The sequence below is a fragment of the Phacochoerus africanus genome, chromosome 1 (assembly GCF_016906955.1).
Source record: "Phacochoerus africanus isolate WHEZ1 chromosome 1, ROS_Pafr_v1, whole genome shotgun sequence".
Classification (NCBI taxonomy): Eukaryota; Metazoa; Chordata; class Mammalia; order Artiodactyla; family Suidae; genus Phacochoerus; species Phacochoerus africanus.
The window spans coordinates 214,715,105-214,732,728 of record NC_062544.1 but is presented as its reverse complement, the minus strand read 5'-3'; the positions used below and the strand labels follow the sequence as shown (position 1 = coordinate 214,732,728).

The following is a 17,624-nucleotide window of genomic DNA, read 5'->3' as shown; positions in this document are numbered from 1 at the left end:
TGGAAGATGGGTTATGTCCTAATACAACAGAGGTTATGTTCTAATACAGAAAGTTAGGAGAAAGAAAAAAAAGTACAATTTTTCAGAGTTCCCGTTGTGGCTCAGTGGTTAATGAACCCAACTAGTATCCAAGAGGATGTAGGTTCAATCCCTGGCCTCGCTCAGTGGGTTAAGGATCCACCATTGCCATAAACTGTGGTGTAGACTGCAGATGCAGCTAGGATCCCGAGTTGCTGTGGCTATGGTGTAAGCTGGGAACCTCCACATACCATGGGTGGAGCCCTAAAAAGGCAAAACAAAACAAAACAAAACAAAAACTACAATTTCTGAGAACAGGGTGTTAATGAAAGCAAAATATCTGTAGATATTTGAAGGCCAAAACAAAAGCCTGTTGATATAGGAAAAATGAAGGTGTTATACATATGCTACTACATGAGAACAAGTCCTATGTAAAGAAGGGCTGGAAGAAAAAATGATAGGTCAAGGTGTTAAATTTGAGACTTCTAAGGATCTACAGTTTCACCTACATAGTCAAGGTAGAATATGAGGGAATTCTCATATTACTCCCTCAGTCTTCTCCATAAAGCAAAAGACAAGATCATTGACAAGAATGAGGGGTAGGAAATGGAGTCATTGTAGGAAGCTGACCAAAGAGACTAGTGATTAAGAGAAGTGATGAGAAACAGTTGCAAAAGGGCTGTGAGCAAAAGGGCAAGGGATCTACAACTCATTCTACTGCTGCTCCTTGTGGTCTGGAATCAGGAGATGGAAAAATTGGCAATGTGAGTTACTGAATGTTAGGAATTAATATAACTTCCCTGCTTCTGTGTATTTTACAGGCTGAAAGTTTACTCACTGAATACTAGGGGCAAAAGTTTCACTGTCTCCAACTCTGTATTTCATATTATGTAGAAAGGAAGTCCTTATCCTACTTCTACTCATTAGAAATATACTAATGAGTATATGTGGGTATAATGGTCACTCCTTTAAGATTCCACTTTATAATATCAAAAGCAAGTAGGATTAAGATCTTGGCCAATCCCATTCTCTTCAAATAAAAAGCAAGCATAGAATTGGTTTGTTACATTCAATAAATGTTTTGGTCCTTCCCTCTTTAATAAGAAGCACTAATAATTGACTTTTTTTCTTTGCTCTTTAGGGCCACACCTGTGGCATATTGAAGTTCCCAGGCTAGGGGTCGAATCAGAGCCACAGCTGCCAGCAACGTGGGATCTGAGCTGTGTCTGCAACCTACACCACAGCTCACAGCAACACCAGATCCTCAACCCACTGAGCAAGGTCAGGGATCGAACCCGCATCCTCATGGATACTAGTCAGGTTCGTTCCACTGAGCCACAACAGGAACTCCATAATTGACTTTTAAAGCTCTAGACAAAGAAATTTAGACCATATGATATTTCTTCTCAGAGGTAAAAGGAAATAGAAATTAAACACACACACTAGGGAAATAGTTTCTTATTCATCTTTAAAGATCAGTAAAACATTTGAATATATTGATAAAAAGTAATTTCAGTTTTAGAATATCACATTTCCTTGTTTTTATCAAGCTTTTTGTTGAACAGATTTCAGAGAGAAAGTAAACTATAATGGCAGGGGAAAAAAGACATTAAAAGTCACCAATTTATAAACAATCCTTAAATCTCTATTAATTGTCCACAATAGTGTGAAATTCTTGTTGCAAACGCTTGGGGTTTATTAGTTATCATTTTTTAAAATGTGCCTAACTCCAAACTGATCTATGAAAAAAGAACTCGATTTTAAAGAAAGCTTAAATCACATGCTTCATTGTTTTTTTACAGTGGCAAAAAACAAATGATCATGTAAGTCTGATGAAATTTCAAAGATGAGAAATGAAATCATTTTCTACCCTAATACTACCTGCATTCTGAATGTATGATATTCATTCTCTGTAGTACACAGTTATTTCTTCTCTCTTATCTCCATACAGTAATGTAGATATGTCAGAATAAAAATTACCTGACACTGGGTATGTTGTGTGAATTATAAAGCTATTGACACCAAATTTGATATACATATCTATTACAACAAAAAATAACCACTGGGCAGTAAAGTCTTTTAGTTTCTTCATACTTGGAAGCATTTTATGATTTGTTTATAGATAAAATTGTGGTAAGGTTTATGTCTACTTAAAAAAAATGCATAATGTTTGATTAGGAACAATGGCCTTTTCCAAGAGGTCTACCTAACTGGAATACCCAAAGTGATAAAATCTCACAATAATCACTGACAATGTATATTCACCTCCTATCCTACAAATGCTAATACACAGCTACTACATCTTAAATACCTGACAAGCCACACATTTCACTACTTTCTTTGGGTGTTCGATTCACAGGAAGTTTATTATGAACTGAGTACTAAAAGATCTAAGCTTTAAGTATGACTCTACCATACAAAAGTCTTGAAAAGCTGGGTCTCAGTGAACCAAGAGGTAAAAGAACAGTTAGAAGTGGATGATCTCTAAAAGCTCATTCAGCCTAATTTTCCTCATTCTGAGTAAATTAAATTCTCTATTTTAACTCGTCCTGGCTACTTCCTGTTGGAGCTATGAAGGAAATGGTCCAGAGGCAGTTGGTGGGATGTCAATAGACTGAACTGGTTTACCAATTTAATTCGTAGGTAGCTTTTCAAACCCTAAAAACTATAGTCATTACAAAGTTGTGTAATACACAATAATCTAAAAAACACAATTCAATCCTTGCAGCTAAGAATAAACCACGTGAGACCTGTAATATTTTATTTGTTAAAAATGAACAGCTTCAGAATAGATCTAAATGTAACTTTTCCAAAAAACACCAAAAAAGTACAGTGTAAAGCATCTCCTCATTAAATACAAACTTTCATTTTGTGATGCACTGCATCAATGTTTTGTATACACCTTGATGCAAAGGGAAATTTAAGTTGCATCCTATTTAAAAAAAAAAGTTTAAGAACTAAAAAAGGATGACTACAACCAACCACATTCCAAGAAAGGAAAATTTTCCTGCAAAAAAAGCATATTCTTTTGTTTATATACAACATGTTAGCACTCAAGAATTTTAATTTGGTTGTAACAAAAGCAAGATTTTTACAGTTAAAAAGAAAATGAAATTACAGATGCATGAAGAGCAAATTTTAGTATACCAAAGACACTTCGTTTGATGCATTTAATATCAATATTTGGGGCAATTTTTAAGATTTTTCCCAGAAAAAGGCATTATTAATAGCTCTATATAATATTTAAAATAATAAGAAAATGAAAACACCTTTATACCATTTTTTTACAATCTGTTCTAAAGGCAGCAAACTCACGCTCAGTTGTTTTTTTATCAGTAAATTCTAAACCAGTCTAAAATGTATTGTTCATGGATCGAATCTAAGTATTCACACTTGCAAAACTGTTTTGCAATGAGTCCTTGGCCTCCGGAGAGACCAGAGTTTATTTTCAAATTGTATGACTGGCTTTCAATAATCCCTTATCAGTAGACTTACAAGCAAAATACCAGATATTAAGGATCAGATTTGGTTCTTTGGTATAAGCATGAAACTGTTATTGATAGCTTTCCGTGGCTAGCATAAACGAAGTAATTCAAGAAGCATGAGAGACAATAATGAAAGCCTAGTATACACTGCAAGGCAGACAGAAGCCATAACTTAATATTTTGTGTGTGTGTGTTTTAACAGAGAAAATCAACACTAATAATACACTGTAGGGAAACTAATACCTACTTAGAGGTTTTAACATTATAGAAAACCAAAAAATTAAGCTTCAAAATGACGAAAATTGTAAACTTTAGTTTGAATATTTTGCTGCATTTTGGCATTATACCATAACTTAATAGTTTACAACCATCTGAGGATTTTTAGCACTAGCTTGGCACAACAAACTCCTCCTATCCCTCCAGAGTGTACAGTGAAAAGCTCTCTTCCTACCATGCCTGAACTTTATACAAGAAATCAGAAGCAAAGGTACAAAACAAGGTTAAACATTACTATAATGATTTTACATTTACCTTGTGACATATATGAATATATATATATATTTTATTTTTAGTGCTGTATACTGTTTGTATAAGTTTGTATACTGCAAACTTAAAAGCTTTTAAAATGTAACTTTTTGAACAAGAAATCTAGGGCTTTATGACTAATTCTACTATCAAAATATCTAAGGGACTCAATCCACTTTAATAATTATTCTGAAAATCATTTGAAGAATTCTTTGTGACACTAGACTCAAGACTACGCTAAATCTTGGAGTTCTCTTGCAGTGCCACAGGTTAAGTATCAGGCATTGCCACTGCAGCACCTCAGGTCACTGTGGTGCCAGTTCAATCACTGGCTTGGGAACTTCCACATGCCATGGGAGCAGAGGGTGGGGGAACCTATACTAAATTCAAACAGTAGGCCTATGACCTAGGTTTTAAAGTTTTTCATCTCAGTTGTCTTCCACCTGCTACTTCCTCTCATGCGTTGTCCATGTATTAAACAAAATATCAGATTTTTACACTAGACCTTCCTCCTCCAAGGCTCTATCAGATAACTTTGTAAACACCCATTCATAGCCTTTAACATTTTAACTGAGACTAATGCCTAGAGTCACATTTCCTGTTAAAAGTTCAGCATTAAAGATTTAAAACTCTGGAGGAGTAACCTAACATTATGCGTGAAATGAGCCAAGTTCCAAATATTCCCATAAATCTCAAACCCCCAAACTGAACTCTGGTAATTTTTAAAATATCCTTAATGAAGAAAAGTTAACTGCACGTATTAATTACATTAATGCTATTAAAGGGTAAGTGAGAGCAACAAAAGGACCTACTCATACTTCTCAAGACCAAAATTTACCATGGCAAAGTGTAAAAAATGGGCAAAGGTGATGAGATCCTAAATACCACTATCATAAAAATAATTAATTTCTGTCTTTCTGCCTTCTTTCTGCTGCATAAGGAACCGAAGAAGTCAAACAGAGAATTGTTCTGTCTGGGTCAACCATGAAGTCTTTAAGAACATATAGGTTTATTCCCTGTTATTCTTCCAGGGCATTATTTATACATATTTTAAAAAAAACAACTTCAAAAATAAAAATAAGAGTTATTTTAGCCTTGTGAATATTTTGAAATAAAGTTTCTTGAATTTCTGTGATGAACTCTGAGAAATTCGACTTTTAAAAGAGTCATCACTCAAAGGTCCCTTTGACATGGGATCTATCCCACAGTTACAAAGCGGCTTCCTCCTTTGTTGAAAGTGAGAGTGGCTCTTTGTTCCTTCAGGATCCCAAATCGTTCATTCAAAGTCATCCCTGTCTAGAGAAAATAAAACAAAACAAAAATTAACAACCTGACTATAAACCACATTTGCTTTGCAACAATAACGTGAATCATAATGGTAATTCACAGTAACAACAGCTAACATTTTCTGAATATTTAGGTGTATGAACTTATTTAATTCTAACAAAAAGCATACAAAAGAGATAAATTTAGTGAAGGTTAGAGAAGTTAGTTAACTTGCCTACTTGCAGCTCTAGAAACTAACTCAGAATCCTTATCTCCTAATCACTATGTCTATATTATATACTACTTAAAACATATATACGATAATGCTTATAAGTCATATACCCAAAGATTTTTCTATCTGAATTATTTTTAGGCTCTGAAAACACTGCCACCAACTCTAGTGATGTCTCTGATAAAAGTGTAGACTTGTGAATATTTTGAAACAAATTTTCTTGAATTTGAGTTCATATCAGAAATTTAAATCAAATTCAAATCAAAATCAGATGTTTATTAATAACAGAAAAGGCATGTGAATTATACCTTACCATTTCTGAAAAGAAAGTAACAAGTGACAAAATAAGATGGAAATAAGCAAAATAAATTTGGTCAAACTCCTGTCCATTCCCTTACCTTCAATTCAATGGATTCTTGTATCAATGGACACACACAAAACATGTGACAAAATGCAACACTCATTCGTGATAAAAATTCTCAGCATATTACAAATAGAAGGGGACCTCCTCAATCTGATAAAAATAATCTACTAAAAACAACCTACTGCTAACATCATACTTAATGGTGAAAAATTTAATGCTTTCTCCTCAAGCTTGGGAACAAGGCAAGCATACCTGCTTAACACAGTAGTGAAGGTCCAAGCCATTTAATAAAGAAGAAAAAGGAAAGGTTTAAAGATTGGAAAGAAACTTGGAGAATGATATGAACAGTCACCAAGGAAACCCTAAGTAATCTACAAAATTACTGGAGTTCCCATCGTGGTACAGCAGAAACGAATTCGACTAGGAACCATGAGGTTACCAGTTCGATCCCCGGCCTTGCTCAGTGGGTTAAGGATCCAGTGTGCCGTGAGCTGTGGTTTAGGTTACAGATGTGGCTCGGATCTGGTGTTGCTATGGCTGTGGTATAGGCTGGCAGCTGTAGCTCTGATTAGACCCCGAGCCTGGGAACGTCCACATGCTGCTGGTGCAGCCCTAAAAAGCCAAAAAAAAAAAAAAATCTACAAAATTACTAAAAGTATTAAATGAATTTTAGCAAGATTACCAGATAGAAGGTCGATACAAAAACTGCCAAAACCATGGTGAGATACATCACATCACCTGCATCTGAATGAATATAACCATATGACAGACAATAATGTTGGCAAGGACATGGAGAAAGTTTAGAACCCTCATAAGTGTTGGTAAGAATGGTATTGCAGCCACTTCTTTGGAAAACAATCTGATACTTCCTCAAAGGTTAAACAGAGTTAAAACACAACCTAGCAATTCATTTTTGGGTATTTACAAAGGAGAAATAAATCATACGCTTACACAAAATCATGAATGTACATGTTTTTGTATGAGCAAAATGTTCAGAGGAACATTATTTACAATACCCAAAGAATGGAAACAACCCAAATGATCATCAATTGATAAGTAAATAAAATATGGTATATCCATACAATAGAACATTATTCAGCAATAAAAAAAATGAAATAATTATACACACTATAGATAAACCATGAAAAAAGTATGTTAAGTGAAAGAAGCCCATCACAAAAGTTCACATATTACATGATTCCATTCACGTGAAATGTCCAAAAGAGGCAAATCCAGGAGTTCCCATCGTGGTGCAACAGAAACAAATACGATTAAGAACCATGAGGTTCCACGTTTGATCCTTGGCCTCACTCAGTGAGTTAATGATCTGGCATTGCCATGAGCTGTGGTGTAGGTCATAGACGCAGTTTGGATCTGGCGTTGCTGTGGCTCTGGCATAGGCCAGCAGCAACAGCTCCGATTAAACCCCTAGCCTGGGAATGTCCATATGACATGGGAGCGGCTCTAGAAAGACAGGAAAAAAAAAAAAAGGCAAATCCAGAGACAAAATATGAGATACACCAGTGGTGTCCTAGGCTTGAAGAGTTAGGACACTCTACTTAATTCATTATACAACATTCGTTTTGTTAATTAAAATATTTTGAGTGACTGGCCCAGAGAAAGAGAGAGAAAATTTACCTGTTTTCCAACACTATTTATGTCAAATTGTAGGGGGACTCCTTTAGGAACTTTCTTTACATCAGATTGCTCCCGTTTTGTCAAGAATGAGGGTACAGCAGTACGAGTTAGTCGTGGTTTCTGAGTTCTATCAGAAAAAAATTAAAATTAAGTGAGACCAACTTAATCAAAAGAAGAATAAATCACTTGATACTTAAGATTTCTTGACTTGTATACATACATGTTCAAACATATCAGGTCTACTTTATTTATATGTATATTAAAAAAAAAAAAACCCCAACCTGATTCTTTTTATTTTTGGAAGTATAATTTACAATACTGTATTAGTTCCAGGTGTACAGCATAGTGATTGAGTATTTTTACAGATTACATTCCATTACAGGTTGTTACAAGAGGTATAATTCCCTGTGCTATACAGTAAACCCTGCTGCTTATCTATTTTATATCTGGTAATTGCTATCTGTTAATCTCATACAACTAATCTGTCCTTTCCCCCTTCTCTTTTTTATAAGCAGGTTTGTTTTTGCATCCTGAGTCTATTCCTGCTTTGTATATCTACTCATTTGTATTATTTTTCAGATTCCATGCGTAAGTGATATCATAGAGTTACTTTGTCTTTCTCTGACTTATTTCACTAAGCATTCTCTATGTCCATCCATGTTCCTGCAAATGACAGTTTGAGTCTTTCTTACAGCTGAGTAATGTTCCATTGTGTGTGTGGAATACCATACCGCTTTTTTTTTTTTTTTGTCTTTTTGCCTTTTCTGGGGCTGCTCCTGCGGCATATGGAGGTTCCCAGGCTAGGGGTCAAATCAGAGCTGTAGCCGCCGGCCTATGCCAGAGACACAGCAAGGCGGGATCTGAGCCGCATCTGCAACCCACACCACAGTTCATGGCAACGCTGGATGCTTAACCCACTGAGCGAGGCCAGGGATTGAACCCACAACCTCATGGTTCCTAGTCGGATTCGTTAACCACTTCGTACCACATCTTCTTTACCATTTCTTTGTTGATGAACACTTAGGTTGCTTCCATGTCTTGACCATTGCACACTGTTCACACTGCTATGAACACTACAGTGTTTCGTTTTTTTCTGGATATATATCCAGGAGTGGAATTGTAGGATCATATGGTAGCTCTATTTTTAGTTTTTGAAGGAAACTCTACACTATTTTCCATAGAGGCTGCACTAATTTGCATTCCCACCAACAGTGTACAAGGGTACCCTTTTTTCCACATCATCTCCAACACTTGTTATTTGTACACATTTTTATGATAGCCATTCTGACAGGTGTGAGGTGATACCTCATTGTGGTTTTGATTTTTATTTCTCTAACAATTTGTGGCGCCGAGCATCTTTTCATGTGTCTGTTAGCCATCTGTATGTCTTCATTGGAATAATGTCTATTCAGGTCTTTTGCCCATTTTTTTGCTTGGAGTTTATTTTTTCAATATTGAATTGTAAGAGCTGCCCGTATATTCTGGATATTAATTTCTTGTTGGTCTCATCACTTGCAATATTTTCTTGTACTCTACAGGAAGGCTTTTCATTTTGTTTATGGTTTCCTTTGCTGTGTAAAAGTATTTAAGTTTACTTAGATCCAATTTATTTACTTTTGCTTTTATTTATTTTGCCTTGGGAGGGGACTGATCAAGAAAATACTACTGGAGTTCCCGTCGTGGCGCAGTGGTTAACGAATCCGACTAGGAACCATGAGGTTGCGGGTTCGGTCCCTGCCCTTGCTCAGTGGGTTAACGATCCGGCGTTGCCGTGAGCTGTGGTGTAGGTTGCAGACGCGGCTCGGATCCCGCGTTGCTGTGGCTCTGGCGTAGGCGGGTGGCTACAGCTCCGATCCAACCCCTAGCCTGGGAACCTCCATATGCCGCAGGAGCGGCCCAAGAAATAGCAACAACAACAACAACAACAACAAAAGACAAAAGACAAAAGACAAAAAAAAAAAAAAAGAAAATACTACTATGGGGAGTTCCTGTCATTGCTCAGTGGTTAACGAATCCGACTAGGAACCACAAGGTTGCAGGTTTGATACCTGGCCTTGCTCAGTGGGTTGAGGATCCAGCATTGCCGTGACCTGTGGTGCAGGTCGCAGACGTGGCTCAGACCCCGAGTTGCAGTGGCTGTGGCATAGGCCAGTGGCTACAGCTCCGATTCGACCCCTAGCCTGGGAACCTCCATTTGCCGTGGGTGCAGCCCTAGAAAAGGCAAAAAGACAAAAAAACAAAAACAAAAACAAAAATACTGTTACGATTTATGTCAGAGATTTTCATCTCTGTTCTCTTCTAGGAGTTTTATGGTTTCGTGTCTTACCTTTAAGTCTTTAAACTGTTGGGAGTTGCCGCTGTGGTGCAGCGGAAACAAATCCAACTAGTAACCATGAGGATACAGGTCCCATTCCTGGCCTCGCTCAGTGGGTTAAGGATCTGGCGTTGCCTTAAACTGTGGTATAAATTCAGCTCAGATCCCGAGTTGCTATGGCTGTGGTATAGGCTGGCAGCTGTAGCTATTACTTGACCCCTAGCCTGGGAACTTCCATATGCCTCAGGAGTAGCCCTAAAAAATAAATAAGCCATTTTGAGTTTAGTTTTGTATATGGTGTGAAAAAAAGTTATAATTTCAGTTTTACATGTGGCTGTTTTCCCTGCGCCTCTTGTTTTTGTTTTGTTTTGTTTTTTGCTTTTTAGGGCCACATCTGCAGCATATGCAAGTTTCCAGACTAGGGGTTCATTCAGAGCTATAGCTGCAAGCCTATGTCACAGCCACAACAATGCAGGATCCAAGCGGCATCTGTGACTTACACCACAGCTAGCAGCAACGCTGGATTCCTGACCCACTGAGCAAGGACAGGGATTGAACCCACATCCTCATGGATACTAGTCCGATTAATTTCCGCTGTGCCACAGTAGGAACTTCCCTTTCACCATTTGTAGAAGAGATTTTTTCTCCATTGTATACCCCTGCCTCCTTTGTTGTAGATTAATTGACCATAAGTATATGGCTTTATTTCTAAGCTCTCTATTCCATTAATCTATGTGTCTGTTCTTGTGCCAGTATCATACTGTTTCAATTTCCACAGCTTTGTACTATAGTCTGGTAGGGTCAGACCTTTAGCTTTGTTCTTTATTCTCAGAATTGCTTTGATAACTTGAGGTCTTTAGTAGGTCCACGTAAAATAAATTTTAAGATTATCTGTTCTAGTTCTGTGGAAAATGTCCCCGTTTTTTTTTTTGGCTGCACCCAAGGCAAATGGAACTTCCCAGGCCAGGGATCAAGCCTGCACCACAGCAGTGACCTAAGCCACTGCAGTGGCAATGTTTGATCCTTAATCTGTTGCACCACAAGAGAACTCCTGTCCTAGGTATTCTGATACAGACTGCATTAAATCTGTAGATTGCTTTGGGTAATATGACCATTTTAACAACATTAATTCTTTCATTCCAAGAGCACAGGATTGTCTTTCCATTTCTTTGAATCATCTTAAATTTCCTTCATCAGTGTTTTATGGTTTTCAGCATATAGGTCTTTTTTTTTTTTTTTTTTGCTTTTTAGGGCCACATCCACGGAATATGGAGGTTCCAGGGCTAGGGGTCAAAGCGGAGCTACAGCTGCTGACCTATGCCAAGGTCACGGCAACACAGGATATGAGCCGCATCTTTGACCTACACCACAGCTCAGGGCAACACCAGAGCCTTAACCTACTGTGAGAGGCCAGGGATCAATCCCACAAGCTCATGGTTCCTAGTTGGATTCATTTCCATTGCACCATGACGGGAACTCCTGAAAGTTTTTTTTTATTTTTTTTAATGATTTTTATTTTTTTCCATTATAGCTGGTTTATAGTGTTCTATCAATTTTCTACTCTACAGCAAGGTGACCCAGTCACACATACATACATACATTCTTTTTTCTCACATTATCATGCTCTATCATAAGTGACTAGATATGGGTTCCTAGTGCTATACAGTAGGATCTCATTGCTTATCCATTCCAAAGGCACTACGTTTGCCTTTATTAACCCCAAATTCCCAGTCCATCCCACTCTCCACCTCCCTCTTGGCCACCACAAGTCTGTTCTCCAAGTCCATGATTTTTCTGTGGTTCATTTGTGCCATATATTGATTCCAGATATAAGTGATATCATATGGTATTTGTCTTTCTCTTTCTGACTTACTTCACTTCGTGTGAGAGTCTCTAGTTCTATCCATGTTGCTGCAAATGGCATTATTTCATTCTTTTTTATGGCTGAGTAGTATTCCATCATACATATATCACATCTTCCTAATCTAATTATCTGTCGGCAGACATTTAGATTGTTTCCATGTCTTGGCTATTGTCAATAGTGCTGCAATGAACATACGGGTGCATGTGGCTTTTTCAAGGAAAGTTTTTTCCTGATGTATGCCCAAGACTGGGATTGCTGGGGTCATATGATAGTTCTATATTTAGTTTTCTAAGGTACCCCCATAGTGTTTTCCATACTGGTTGTACCAACGTACACTCCCACCAACAGTGTAGGAGGGTTCCTTTTTCTCCACAACCTCTGCAGCATTTGTTATTTGTGGACTCATTAATGATGGCGATTCTGACTGGTGTGAGGTGGTACCTCATGGTAGTTTTGATTTGCATTTCCCTAATAATCAGTGATGTTGGGCATTTTTTCATGTGCTTGTTGGCCATCTGCATATCTTCTTTGGAGAAATGTCTATTCAGGTCTTTTGCCCATTTTTCCATTGGGTTGTTGGCTTTTTTGCTGTTGAGTTGTATAAGATGCTTGTATATTTTAGAGATTAAGTCCTCGTCAGCTGCATTGTTTAAAACTATTTTCTCGATTCCGTAAGTTGTCTTTTTGGGGGTTTTTTTGGTCTTTTTTTGCTATTTCTTGGGCCGCTTCCGCAGCATATGGAGATTCCCAGGCTAGGGGTCTAATCAGAGCAACACGGGATCCGAGCCGCGTCTGCAACCTACACCACAGCTCACGGCAACGCCGGATCGTTAACCCGCTGAGCAAGGCCAGGGACGGAACCCGCAACTTCATGGTTCCTAGTCGGATTCGTTAACCACTGCGCCACGACGGGAACTCCTTTTTGGGGTTTTTTTATGGTTTCTTGCTGTGCAAAAGCTTGTCAGTTTGATTAGGTCCCACTGTTTTGTTTTTTTTTAACACTTTATTTCTTTTAAAAATATGTTCATCATGACTCACAGAATTGATTTCATAGCCCACTACTGGGCTACACACTAATGTGAAAAACATCGACACAAAGACACTTTCTTTTGTTGTGTTAGAAGCTTAAGTGCATCTGCTTGATGATCAAAGAAACTAGGTCAATCCGCTAGACTACTGGCTGGTATAGGACTTTAAGTTTTAAGTATATAACTTAGATTTTCACTGGTGATACTTTTTAATGGGCAAATGGTCTAGTGAGGATCCAGTGAGGTTTTCCAGGGCTGGCTCAATTATCTGGGTGAATTTGATGATACGGTTTTATTTATTTATTATTGATTGATTGGCCGCCCCAGGGATCAGATTGGAGCCACAGTTGCGACCTAAGCCGTAGCTGCGGCAAGACCAGATCCTAATTCATTGTGGTTGGCCAGGGATCAAACCTGAACCCCATTGTTCCCAAGATGCCACTGACCCCATTGCAACACAGAAGGAACTCTTAATGATATAGTTTTAGAACCTTCTCTTTTTTTTTTTTTTTGTCTTTTTAGGGCCACACCACAGCACATGGAAGTTTCCAGGCTAGGTGTGCAATCAGAGTGGTAGTTGCCAGCCTATGCCACAGGCCACAGCAATACCAGATTCTAGCCACATCTGCAATCTACACTGCAGCTCACGGCAATCCACTGAGCAAGGCCAGGGAATCAAACCTAAATCCTCATGGATATTAGCTGGGTTTGTTACCACTGAGCCACGACAGGAAATCCATTTTGAACTTTCTTGAAATGTATCCTTGACCTCCAGCCCAGTGCTGTAGGTCTCAAATCTCACCCATCAAATCAGGGTTCAGCAAGCCCCACACTTCCCCAGGCAACATTTCTAGTTTCAACTTAGAAACTTTATAATTCAAAAAATATAATGGAACAGTTAACTAAATTAAGGTCATCTAAGATAAAACAATACAATGTGAAGTCTTTAAAAAGAAGGTAGATCTGTATGTAATGAAAAGTAAAGAAGTCCAAAACATATCTGGGGGGGAGAGGGGAAAAGACGCAAGTATCTACAGTATTATCTTTTTTATGATTACACACAACAACTAGATGTACATATTATGTCATTGGGGCACCAAGTTTTTAAAATAAATATATAAACTTGTTAAAAGTGGTTATTCTAGAGGAAATCAAGGGTGCTTTGACTTTTAATTTTATAGTATTTCCATTTTATACCACAAGTTATTACCTTTATCTTTGTCTCAGTTTATCCTAACTTGGACATCATACTCTGAGCAAGAGAGATTATAATTTTTGCAAAATAAAAAGACTTACACAGGGCACTGCACTGCTCCTGGATTGTCAATGGATACAGTCAAAATTCCTCCATTTGTGGTAGAAGTCCGCCATCTAGTTTCAAAAATCCAAAAACTTCATTCAAATGAAAGTTTATAAAACCTATAGTGTATTCCCCATAAAAATATACATTTTAAAGTAGCCATTATGTGTTCTTAGTTTTTAGGAAATACAGATATCTGGGCCCCCACCATGAAGGTATGTATAATCAGCATCTTGGGTATAGGAGCTGGACACCTAAATTTATTAAGTATTCTTCAATGTAACAAATATATATGTACATTAAAAAAAATCAAATAATACACAAAGGCTTCTAAGAAAAAACAACAGACCTTTACCCCACTAATTCTCCTCCCTCCTGTTCCCCAGTGGCAGCACTTTTAACCGTTCCTGGTTTGTTTGCTTACTAGTTACCTCAATTTTACTAAACAAGATGCTTATGTAATAATGTCTTGCTATAAGGATTTAGTTTATAACACTATCCTCTAGTTTCTCTTCCTACCTCTGAACATTTTGATGGCTGTATCACTATTTTATTTCCAAGTATATCTTGACATCATCTACTACCAACTCTGTATAAAGGATAGTAGTATTTCTAATTCTTTCTTTTCAACTCTTCTCCTACTTTGTTACCCCCCTGCCCTTTTTTTTTTTTTTTTGCTTTTTAGGGCCACATCCATGGCACATGGAGGTTCCCAGGCTAGGGGTCAAATCGGAGCTACAGCTTCTGGCCTGTACCACAGTTACAGCCTCGTGGGATCTGAGCCATGTCTGCAACCTAAACCATAGCTCACAGCAATGCCTGATCCTTAACCCATTGGGCGAGGCCAGGAATGGAACCTGCCTCCTCATGGATGCTAGTCAGATTCATTAACCGCTGAGCCACGGGGGGAACTCCTGTACTTCCCACTTTTTATCAGCTCTACTTTTATATTTATGTTGCTCAAAATCTAGAATTTACATTACATTGTAATGTAATTTAGTATTTTGTATTTTGTGTTTTGTTCTACAGGTTGATTCTCAAAGTTCAAAACAAATAAACAGCATTTACATTATTCAAATTATGTAAATGTTGAAAAAAAGAAAAATGAAAATGGAAAAAGAGAAGAGAAAAAAATGTTTACTGCAGAAGCAAATAGGCCATGACTATCATTTCCTTCCTTTTGGTTTCCAACGCCTAGGCTCCTATGCAAAAGAATACTGCCAGTATCAGGAATTCCCGTCGTGGCTCAGTGGCAATGAATCCGACCAGTATCCATGAGGACGCAGGTTCGATCCCCAGTCTTGCTCAGTGGGTTAAGGCTCCAGCATTGCCGTCAGCTGTGGTGTAGGTTGCAGATGCAGCTCGGATCCCGAGTTGCTGTATCTACGATGCAGGCCAGCAACTGTTGCTCCAATTTGACCCCTTGCCTGGCAACTTCCATATGCCTCCGATGTGACCCTGAAAAGACAAAATAAAAAAAAAGAAAGAAAGAGAAAAATACTGCCGGGATCAAGTTCAAATATTTGCCTTCCTAATTGCTCAAAATTATGCCATTTTAGATGGCAACATATATGAACCGTGATCATGTTTTGTACGCTGTTTTCCCAGAGGTAGCCATTATAATGATTTAATTTCAAACCTGATTATATTGATGGAATGTTACAACTTATACTTCAGCAATGCAATTCCAACAAACAAAAATATATTCTTTAAAAAAAAACTTTCACAGGGTAAGGAGAAAAAGAGAATGAGAAAAAAAATCCCATTGTTTTAAAATTTTATAAATTTTCTAAAAGCTCTACTGGATTTTCTTCTATTTATTCTCTGAATTGGTTCATTTGTATGAAGGTAATCATAAAAAATAAAGAGCTATTTCATTAAAATGGAGTAAACAGAAAATAAAAAATTAAAATTTAGGGTAATGTATCTGTTGTTAAAATCTATAAAATTGACATGTGAAAACGCAAAAAGTTTTCGGGGAAAAAAACAAAAACAAAATAGTATTTATTTTATTTCAGGCTCAATGGTTAATTAACTTTGGCTCTCATTTAATTTCTTTTGGGTCACTAGTATTTTGGGAGTTTTGAAATGACATCTTGAAAAGCAAATTGAAACTTACTGACGAGTTCTCTTTGCTACTACATCGTCTAGCAGTTGTTCTGTGTTCAACTGGGCCTGAACCTGAAGGGAAAAAAAAAGCAGTAGATCCCACAGAAAGCAGAGGATTTGAATCCAAAGAGCTATCCTGCACTATAACTTTATAACCCACAGTGGTGTGTGTATGAATACATCGCAGAGCATGTGCCTATTCTGATAACACTTCTTTGTTAGGGTTTCTGTACCAGGACAAGTAGCAAAAACAGGTTTATTCCTAAATAACGTGTTAAATTCTTACAAGAAATCACCATTGAGAACAACAAAAGAGAAAACTGGGGGGGAAAAAAATAATTAATCTAATGTCATGTTCTCCATATCCTAAACCCAAACTCTACTTCAACCATGGGCCATGTCTATGATTGAGGATTACTAAAGGCAGATGTTCAGGATCCTTAAATGAAAATAATAGCAAAGGTTTTTTTATACCTTCAGGCCTCTTCTGAAAAGAAAAGTTGCCTGACGAGTATCTTTCTGATGACTTAATTTATTTCCACTTCTGGTAAAATTGGCTGGAATGTTATTTCTGCAACAAAAACACATGTATCATAAATATTCTGGGCCACCTAACGATTTTCAAATATCTTGGGAAAATAAGCAAAAATAGTTAAATTCACAGGCTGAAAATCTGAGATATACTAAACACACAGACCCTGAATTATATCCTTGTTTACATGAAGCTATTGAGATTTGATTTACAAATATCTCTAACATTATATGACAAAAATATTGTAAGAATAACATTTTTATGCTATTACCTAATTTTGGTAAAAGACAAATGTAAAGATTTATTTAAAAAATTAGTACAAAGATGGAGTTCCTGTCATGGCACAGTGGTTAATGAATCCGACTAGGAACCGTGAGGTTGCGGGTTCGATGCCTGGCCTTGCTCAGTGGGTTAAGGGTCTGGTGTTGCCGTGAGCTGTGGTGTGGGTTGCAGACGCGGCTCGGATCTCACGTTGCTGTGGCTCTGGTGTAGGCCGGTGGTTACGGCTCCGATTAGACCCCTAGCCTGGGAATCTCCATATGCCGAGGGAGCGGCCCTAGAAAAGGCAAAAAGACAAAAAAAAAATTTAGTACAAAGAAAATCACACCTTAGGCATATTATGGTCAAAGAGCTAAAAACAAAAAATAAAGAAAAAATCTTGAAATATAGTATGTTTTCCAATTTTCTCTCCTTCACTCAGAAACTTTCATGTATTAATCTAAGTCACACAGAAACTTGTACTCTTCTACTCTTTGCTTTTTCCTGCATAGAACAGTGTAACCTTAATTATGTTTTACTTGACTTTAACCAATTTCTTTCTAGTTTCTATAGAAAGTTGGTAAGATACAAGAAAACAAATTTTCATATTTATCTACTTTTTTATTTTTTTAGGGCCGCACCCACAGTACATGAAAGTTCCCAGGCGAGGGGTTGAATGGGAGCTACAGCT

At 37.4% G+C, this 17,624-nt stretch overlaps 1 protein-coding gene across 3 annotated transcripts in view; it reads right to left on the bottom strand.

The window, feature by feature from the left end:
- Positions 1–1,469: 1,469 nt before the first annotated feature.
- FYTTD1 (forty-two-three domain containing 1) overlaps positions 1,470–17,624 on the bottom strand; it is a 38,845-nt gene continuing 22,690 nt past the window's right edge. For 2 of the 3 annotated variants that reach the window (XM_047790210.1, XM_047790192.1), the window contains 5 exons: positions 16,618–16,714; positions 16,154–16,215; positions 14,031–14,126; positions 7,529–7,655; positions 1,470–5,324 (listed from right to left, as the gene is read on the bottom strand). In XM_047790210.1, the coding sequence (XP_047646166.1) occupies positions 5,226–5,324; positions 7,529–7,655; positions 14,031–14,126; positions 16,154–16,215; positions 16,618–16,714 (481 nt within the window). In that variant the 3' untranslated portion in view covers positions 1,470–5,225. The remainder of the gene's footprint in view (positions 5,325–7,528; positions 7,656–14,030; positions 14,127–16,153; positions 16,216–16,617; positions 16,715–17,624) is intronic. The other variant, XM_047790200.1, reaches the window with a different exon arrangement.